This window comes from Echinops telfairi, unplaced genomic scaffold (genome assembly GCF_000313985.2).
Source record: "Echinops telfairi isolate 266 unplaced genomic scaffold, ASM31398v2 ScPeMD7_7458;HRSCAF=8496, whole genome shotgun sequence".
NCBI classification, from domain to species: domain Eukaryota; kingdom Metazoa; phylum Chordata; class Mammalia; order Afrosoricida; family Tenrecidae; genus Echinops; species Echinops telfairi.
In genome coordinates this window covers 30,041,696-30,049,946 of record NW_022111358.1, presented here as the reverse complement: position 1 = coordinate 30,049,946, position 8,251 = coordinate 30,041,696, and the positions used below count along the sequence as shown (strand labels likewise).

Here is an 8,251-nt window from a genome sequence, read left to right as displayed (position 1 = left end):
AAAAAAGACAAAACAAAACACGCATCTAAGCCCCGCCACCTGCCAACTGTACTCTCTCCGCAGGCCTCTCACCCATCAAACCGCCCATGCTCCCGGTCACCAACACTCGCCCCGAGCGCCGCCGCTTCATGTCCGGGAGGAAGGCCTGCAGTACCCGCACCGTCCCGGCCACGTTCACGTCCAGCACGGAGCCCACAGCGTGGTCCTCGTATGCCTCCAGCGGTCCCATCATGCCACGGCCCGCGTTACACACTGCGGGCACACAGGGCTGGCCATCTCGGCTTACCTGCTACCCTCAGCCCGCACTTCCCACGCCGCCCCCCATCCCGGCTTTGGGCATCCAGGTTTGGATTCAGGGGCAGGCAGGCTCACCCAGCACATCCACACGACCCTCGGCCACCCGTGCCCGTGCAGCGCGGATAGACTCTGAGTCCCTCACGTCCAACTGCAGTGTCTCCAGGCTGCCGGAAGGGCATCCCTGGGCCTGGGCGGCTTCCCACAGTGGGCCCTGATCCTCCAGGTCCCTCAGCGTGGCATACACTGAAGTTCAGAGAGGCCAAGGGCTGTCATTCCTTGCTTCCCCCTCCTGGGGCCCATCAGCTTGTGGGCTCGCCTCCCCTGCATCCCATCTCTGGATATACCTTTAAAGCTCTGCGAGGGGTGGGATGCCAGCCGCAGGGCCAGGTGCAGGCCGATGCCCGAAGAGCAGCCGGTGATGAGCACCACGGAGCGGGCCATGGATGGAAGCTATGGGGCCGGACACCAATGGCCCCAGTCTCAGGTCAGAGGGCTGATTATCAACAACTCCACCCTGCCCCACCCCGCCCCTCTTGTTGTGTCTACTGCTCAAGGCTGAGGACATCTGCACGTCCCTTGGCCACTCTCCAGCCCACTGTGGGTCAAGGCAGACATCAGGACCTGCTGTGTTGCTGTTCCAGCGGATGGAGAAGGGGGGTTTGCTTGCAAGCAGGTGTGCGTCCCCCATCCGGGCAGTGAGTGCTCAAAGGCCAGGAGGATTCATACCGGGGCAGTTGGAACTCGTGAGGATGGGGTCCAGGCTGAAGCCCAGAGCCCTCCAGGCACGGTGTCAGCGACCTTTTCATTCTGACAGGCCAGGGCTGAGCCACGCGTTTATTGATTTGATAGAATGACAACACTTAGGTTCCCAATCCAGAATGCGGCGTGCAGCGAGGCTCCCCCATACCCGACCCTACTGGCAGGTGGTGGGCTCCTGTCTCCCAGACCCAGGGACTTCCTGAGGCTTGTCCAGCCCCGGGCCCCAGAAACCTGCCCCGACCTGGAATGTGAGGCGAACATGACCCAAGGCTAGTCGAGGGGTCACGAGGAGCCAGCTGCCCACCGGGGGTAATATTTGAGGAAGAGTCTCTTGGCCAAGTCCACGGTGTCCCCTTGCGGCTGGCTGGGGTACCTCTGTGAGCCGAAGACGAAGGCATGCTCCAACCGGAAGACGTTCTCGTCAAACTGGCGCTGCTTGAAGGGGACACCTTGCACCAGGCTCTCAACCAGCTCCCCCACGAAGAGCTGCCAGCGCGGGGCATAGTAGTCTGCCACCAGGCCTGCCAGCTGTTTGTTGGCGTAGTCTAGGATGTTACCCACCGGTCCCCAGAGGGTCAGCTGGTAGCGGCTGTTCTGCTCAAAGAAACGGCCCTCCGCCTCACTGACGGCTGCCATCCTGGCCTCTTCCAGCCAGCTGCCCAGGAGGAAGCGGCTGTCACTAGCCAGTGCCATGTCCAGCTCGGGCAGCAGCTCATAGACCAGGAGGCCTCCGGCCCTGAGCACGTGAACCAGCTCCTTGTTGCTGTAAGCAGTCCTCACCTCTTCATAGTACAGGCTGACCAGCTCCTGAGCCGCCTGGCGAGTGACGTCCAACAGGTCGTAGCGGAAGGCTGGGCTGGTAGCCAGGGTGGGAGCGGCTGTGAGCAGCAGCCTCCAGGCCTCAAATACATCTGATCGGTTGTACCAGACAGTGGTGTTCATCTGTAGGGATGGCCGCTTGACCAGGGGGCTGCGATTGTGCCCGCTGCAGGCCTCGCCCGAGCAGTTGTACACGCTCCTCAGCAGGAGCCTCCATGCAGCCTCTGCAGCCTGGTGGGGGCCGCCGTAGCGCCGGCGAGCAAAGCTGCCCACCCAGGCCCCCAAATCAGCTACCGGGTTCTTCCGCCAGCCCAGCTCGGCCATAAGGGCGTAGACCACTTCATTCTGCCCGATGCCCTCAGGGGCCATGCCTGTGCCCACCATGCTGGAGTTGGGGAAGAGGCGTGCTGCTGCAGGGCCCCGGTTCACAGCCTCCAGGGTCCCGAACAGGCCATGGTTACCCCCGAAGTTATGCAGCATGCACCAGATGAAGGGCTGGCCCCGGAAGGAGGCTGTGCGGACATACACGGGCTGGGTCTCGGCAAACAGGTCTAGAACCAGGAGACGGCCTGCAGGGACGGCCTCCAGCACGGCCCCCACCTGGGCAGGTCCCCAGAACTCGGGCTGGTGCTGGAAGAGCCAGCCTTGAAGCAGCCACACAGCATCAGAGTCCACTGTGGGGTGCAGAGGGGGACAAGGAACGTGGCGATCAGCGGAGGAAGGCCAAGAGACCACGAGCACATTCTCTCCATTCCTCAGGTAAATGCTTCTGCTCGGTGTCACTCACAGTGTGATCCTTGTCCTTGGTAACTACGAGACGCTCCCTTTTTAAAAACCTTGGAATGTGTGTGTGTGTGTGTGTGTGTGTGTGTGTCTTTTATTAGGAGTCCAGACTAGAGGTGATGTGGCAACTCGGGTGTGGGAAGGTGCTATCTAGCCCAGAGATCCCCCGTAACCACCTGGTAGTAGCCGAGGTCAGGGGAGACGGGAGAATGGGTATTACATAACAAGTCCCCTGGAAGGTGCCCTGGTGGAGCTGTCAGGTGAGTGTTGGACTGCTAACCACAAGGTCGGTGGTTTCAGCCCTCCAGCCATTCCTCGGGGGAACAGGTGAGGCTGGCTGTTCCCATAAAGGGACATTAAGCCCCAGACTCACCCTAGGTGGCTCTGAGTCAGAACCGAATCACTGGTTTGGCGTGAGACTCCCAGATAAACCTCTGTGGGCTTCCAGCTTGGTGAGGGCCACGTGGCAGGTCAGCAGCTTCTTTTTGCTCAGAAAGTTGTAAACAGGGCTCTGGGGGCCAGCCGTTGCAGGGGGATGAGCAAGCCCAAAGGCCTAGTGGGAGCGGAGCGTCTGAAGCCGGGGAGCCTTAAGAGTGATCCCACCCCCGAGCTGGGGGTGGGTGGGAAACCCTGCATTGGGAGGCAGGCGGTCAGAACCACACTTGTGGCTGGCATGTGTCCATCAGTCTGTAGTGAGGTGTCCTGTGAGGCAGGGAAGAGTAGTGCTGGATGTGTGGGCGGCTGGTGTCAGAACTCAACTGAGAAATAAAGGGGGGGGGATCTGTTGTCTACACACACACACACACATACACACACCACCACCCCTACCCCCAAGCTGGAGCTCCAGGGTGGTGCTGGTGCTGCAGAATCAGTTCCAACTCACAAGCCCTCTGTGAAAGGGCAGGACAGCTCCGCAGGTGTTTCCAGGAGCACACTGCCAGCTCTTTCTTCTTCGGAGCAGCAAGGTGGATTCAAACCTCCGACCTTTTGCTTCGCAGGTGAGTGCTTAACCGCTGCACCACCTGGGCTCCTCTGATCGTGTCTCGCAGGCTTTGTGGAACATCAGAGGTATACGCAAGGGGCTCGATCGAACACTGATTCCTGGGCCTCAGTCCCAGGTTTTCTGATTCAGCAAGCCTGCTGGGGGGCCTGAGAATGTGCCTATCTGGCTGGCTCCTGACTGAGCTAATCCACTTCCAGCTGCCTGACAAGGAGCTCTGTCCACCAGGCCACTCCTGACTTAACCCCCTGCCCCTCCAGTATGGCAGGGAGGAACACTAGATTCCCATCACCTCCTGGTTTGTTTTTCTGTTTCTGATCATTGCAAGATCTACTTTATTGTAACGTAAACCTACTGGTTTTGAGCATGCCCTCTAACCTCTGGCCTGTATTACCTCAGTATTCAGAACCAGGTGGAATCGTTCCAACAACAGGCGCTTAATTAATGTTTTACCCTGGGCCAGGCTAATGAGGTCCCCGCTTTACAGACGGAGGGTGGGAGCCAGGCTCTGGGCCAGTGATCTGGCTCCAGAGGCTGCACGCTCCGCCCCTGTGTGTCAGAGACGAAGGCCACGCAAGCGGTAGCATGCTGTGTGTCCCCAGCCCCTCTCATCCCCCTTGGCCTGTCCCACATCCCGTACCTGCAGTCATGGCCTCAAAGACGGCAGTGGTGGCGGCGGCCAGGTAGGAGGGCTCGGAGGAGGGGGGCTGCATCTCATTAAAAGTGTCAGCCCCATAGATGTGGTCTGTGCCGAACTCTTTCGTCAGCTCCCGCAGGAAGAGGCTCCCGATGATGGGGAACATGGGGTCCCTCGGAGCCAGGAGGAAGGTGCAGGAGTAGGAGCAGTTGAAGTGTCCCCAGCTGCCCATCTGGGTGACATTGATCTGAGGAAACACCCTAATGGGGGCGGGTGGCAGTCCGATGATCATGGTGCTCATCTTGGTCCTCAGCCCCCTGGCCACCTCACTGACAACTGACCTACCTGTCCCCACCCGCTTTCTGGTGTCCAGTCCCCAGGCCTTTGTACCTGCTGTGTCCTGTGCCTAGAGGCCCTTCCTCCACGCTCCCTGCTTATCCCTGGTCACTCCTCTCAAACCCACCCGAACTCCCTGCCATCCAATCGGTTCTGGCTCACAGTGACTCTAAAGACAGGGTAGACCTGTCCCTCTTGGAATCCAAGACTGTAACTCTTTACAATAGAAAGGCCATCTTTCTCCTAAGGAGCCGCTGGTGGTTTTGAACAGCTGATCTTGCGGTTAGCAGCCCAACATGTAACCCATTACGCCACCAGGGCTCTGCCAGCCCTCTCAGCTGCACCTACGTTAGTGTCCGCATAAACAAGCAGCCCTCTTGTTTCAAGACCTAGCTCCACCCTGCTCTGCTTTGTGCCTTTCGGCCTCTCTCCCCAGGATCAAAGGACCCCGCAAAGATGTCTGGGGTGGAACCACATCTCACTGGATTGTGACCTCTGCTAACATGTCCCCTTGGGACACCTTTTGTCACTGCTCCCCCAGGGCCCAACGCAAAACCGAGGCTAGCGGGGGCCCAGTTTGGCAAACATTCACTCAGCGAAGGAATGAGGTCCGTGCAGCTGGGGGAGGCGGGTAACTCGCAAGGCCATCTGCTGCGCTAGGCACCAGAGTCCTGGAGGAGGTGGTGATGGATGCTGCTGGGGCTGTGGGAAGGCTTCCTGGAGGAGGTGAGGTCTCGGTTGGGCCTTGAAGAACTTTCCCAGTCAGAGGAGAGGAGGGGTGGGCAGGACATACAGAGAGGAGAGGGAGAGGAGGGCCAGAGCCCACCAGAGAGCCTAACCTACTGCTAATAAGAGCGGCTAGGCCAAGGGCGTGTTCAGTGCCCTGGGCTGGATTCTGACGCCTGGTGGCCCAGGTGACAGACAGAACTGCCCCACCGGGTTTCCCAGGCTCTCCCATTTACTGCCGATCCCCAGCTGGATTCCTGGCTGACGTGGCTTGTCAGGCCCCTGTCCTCTGTGCACCTGTGGTTACGTGCTGTCCAGTTGGGTGCTGCGACTCTCACAGGTATGCGAGGTGACTGAAACACCACTGAAGCGCCCCTTAGTCCTCCGAGTGCCACCCTTGCTCTGCAGCACTGGAAAGAGGTCAGTGCAGTGGATTGTGCACAATGCCACACACCCTTTGAGCTCCGGACTGCTGCTTCACGAGCAGTGATTCGGGATCCGAGCAAGGCGGATCCTCGAAGTCAGCCTTTTCTCTGTGTATCGTGCTGTGATCCTTGGTGGAGCGGTGGCGAGGATTGGGGTTTCTCTCCAGGGAGTTGAAATCCATCTGGAGAGCTGATGTCTGTGGTTTTCATCCGCAAGCGCTTCAAGGCCTCCTCACTCAGCAAGCACACTACAGGTCTAGCTAACAACAAACCTTTACAGAACAGGAGGGAAGGAACCCGTTTCCTGGGGAGGAGACCGGGGCACAGAGCAATCGTGACACCTGCTTGACATCACCAGGCTAGCCAATGGACTCGGGTCTCGTTCCAGGGCTTACATTTCCCTTCTCCAACTAATGTGTGTCAGGGCTAAACCCTTCCCTCTCCGGGCCGGGCCGGGCTGGGGGGGGTGTCTCACCTGGTGAGAGCCTTGGGGACATGTCCTGCAAAGGCAGGCAGCACTGGGGTCATGCCAAAGGAGCGCATCCGGTCCAGGATCCGGTGCTGGGAGGTTGGGAGGGAGCTGGTGAGCACCCATGCCTCAGGGTACCCACTGGGCAGCCAGGAGCCCCGAGGCTGGCCACACACCACCCTCCTGCACCATGGCTGTCCCAGCCCCTCTCCCACCCTTGCCCTTCCCCGCCTCCTGACCTGCAGGTAAAGCTGCTTGAGGTGCCAAGAACGGGGCAGGGGCCCTCCCCAGCTGTGCAGGTTGCCCATTCGGCCCCAGGCCAGGAAGGCGGGTCCAGGGAAGTATTCGTCCACCTCTGCCGGGGTCAGGCCTAAGGCCAGGTACACCTGAGGACAACCAGGGCAATCAGTGCGTCCCCTCACCAAGTCCACCCATCTGTCCGTCACTGAGCGCACACTCATCTTTTCTAGGCTGGGTGCCAGGGCTGCCAAGCCACGTGGGAAGCTGGCCCTGTCTGCAAAGAGCTCACAGGCCAGGCGTGAACACTGACCCAGCCTGGAAACAGTGAGCTCGCTGTCCCACACTTGTCATGTGGGTGGGGGTGGGACACAAAGGGGCTCCCCCAAACTGGAAAGAGGTGTCTGGAAGGCTTCACTGAGGGATGGGGGCTAGTAGCTCTGTGGGGCACAGCTAGAGCCCCTGGGGACTTTGGAGCTGATGTCACCGAGGCTTCTGAGCTGGAGCCTGGGTGCAGCCAGAAAGCAGAGGGGCACTCCGTTTCAGAAAGGTAGGCTGCTAAAAACTGGTGCGCCAGTAGCCCTGTGCTGAGGCTGCAGGAGACCAGGCCGAAGCGGGGTGAGCCTGAGCCGAGGTATTGAACATGGGTGACAAGGCTGAGGCAGACCCTGAGCTGCCGATATTCCGGAATCTAAAGGGTTGGCTAAGTGATTGCATGTGGGGGGGGGGGGCGGGGAAATGGACCCCAGCTTCACAAACTGTGTACTAGGGGCTGGCACACGGTAAATTCGCCTCTCCAGGCCCAGGGTGGGTAGATTTGTAGGACTGGCCGGTGCAGTGGATAGGAGAGGGGAGGGGTCAGGTGGGCACGCACCCGCTGCCAGATGGCCTCCTGGCCGCCCCAGGCCAGCGCCAGGTTGATGCCGTTCAGAGCCATCCAGTCGATCTCGCGCTCCCAGCGGGCCCAGTCCCACCACACGAAGGAGTAGCTGTGTGTGCACACGTTCTGGTAATAGCGGTACCTGCAGGCAGGGCCAGGAGTTGGGGAACGTCTGTGAGGGCACGCAGGATGCCCCCAGCCTGAGGATCCAGAGTTCTGACGGCGCCTGGAGGGAGCGCTGGCCTTGGAACAAGACCTCCCTAACACCCCTCTATATCGGACCCTCGCGCAAGTGGCCCACGTGGCCACTGGTACCTGCCTTCCTCCCCAGCCCTCTGGCACGCAGATCTGTATATAGCACCTTCCACTTTCAGAGCCCCCACTGTGTGTCACACACCGGGACCAGTACTCTGTGGCCTAGAGGGTCCCTGTTGGGAAGGAGGGGCTCCTCCCATCCAGTCTGCGGGAGGGGCAGTGTGGCCAGCTATAGGGCAGGAGATGGGGTGGGCGTGGCTCTCTGGAGACAACGTCACAGGGAGGGCGGGGCAAAGGAGGGTCTAAAATTCACTCAGCACCAATTATGTGTGCCCCACAGATTCTACCCTCATTGTCCTGCAAACCCTCAGAGTCCACTCTGCCAGGTGGGCGTTTCTGTTTTTTCCCGGAAGGCCAACAGAGGCTCCACGGGGCCAAGTGACTTGCTCAAAGTCGCACAAGCTGTAGGAGCTGACCCAGTCTTGGGCTCTAAAGGCCAGTGCTTGGGTACTGGCCCGGCGTCCAGTGGCCGGGGTCGGGACTGGAAGCTGGAGGCAGCGGCAGGGAGTTGCCCAGGCCGAAAAGAGCCGGCTGGGCGGCCGGGGCGGGACCCAGTACCTGTTGGGCG

At 60.2% G+C, this 8,251-nt stretch overlaps 2 protein-coding genes across 2 annotated transcripts in view; both read right to left on the bottom strand.

Moving 5' to 3' along the window:
* HSD17B1 (hydroxysteroid 17-beta dehydrogenase 1) overlaps positions 1 to 833 on the bottom strand; it is a 2,189-nt gene extending 1,356 nt beyond the window's left edge. The window contains exons 1-3 of the mRNA XM_045299449.1: positions 642 to 833; positions 373 to 540; positions 32 to 252 (exon numbers count right to left, since the gene is read on the bottom strand). Of these exons, the coding sequence (XP_045155384.1) occupies positions 32 to 252; positions 373 to 540; positions 642 to 738 (486 nt within the window). The 5' untranslated portion in view covers positions 739 to 833. The remainder of the gene's footprint in view (positions 1 to 31; positions 253 to 372; positions 541 to 641) is intronic.
* A 269-nt stretch (positions 834 to 1,102) lies between these two features.
* The window catches only part of NAGLU (N-acetyl-alpha-glucosaminidase), a 12,158-nt gene continuing 5,009 nt past the window's right edge, over positions 1,103 to 8,251 (bottom strand). The window contains exons 2-7 of the mRNA XM_004707482.2: positions 8,135 to 8,241; positions 7,363 to 7,510; positions 6,491 to 6,637; positions 6,258 to 6,343; positions 4,299 to 4,555; positions 1,103 to 2,549 (exon numbers count right to left, since the gene is read on the bottom strand). Coding sequence (XP_004707539.1) covers positions 1,339 to 2,549; positions 4,299 to 4,555; positions 6,258 to 6,343; positions 6,491 to 6,637; positions 7,363 to 7,510; positions 8,135 to 8,241 — 1,956 coding nt within the window. The 3' untranslated portion in view covers positions 1,103 to 1,338. The remainder of the gene's footprint in view (positions 2,550 to 4,298; positions 4,556 to 6,257; positions 6,344 to 6,490; positions 6,638 to 7,362; positions 7,511 to 8,134; positions 8,242 to 8,251) is intronic.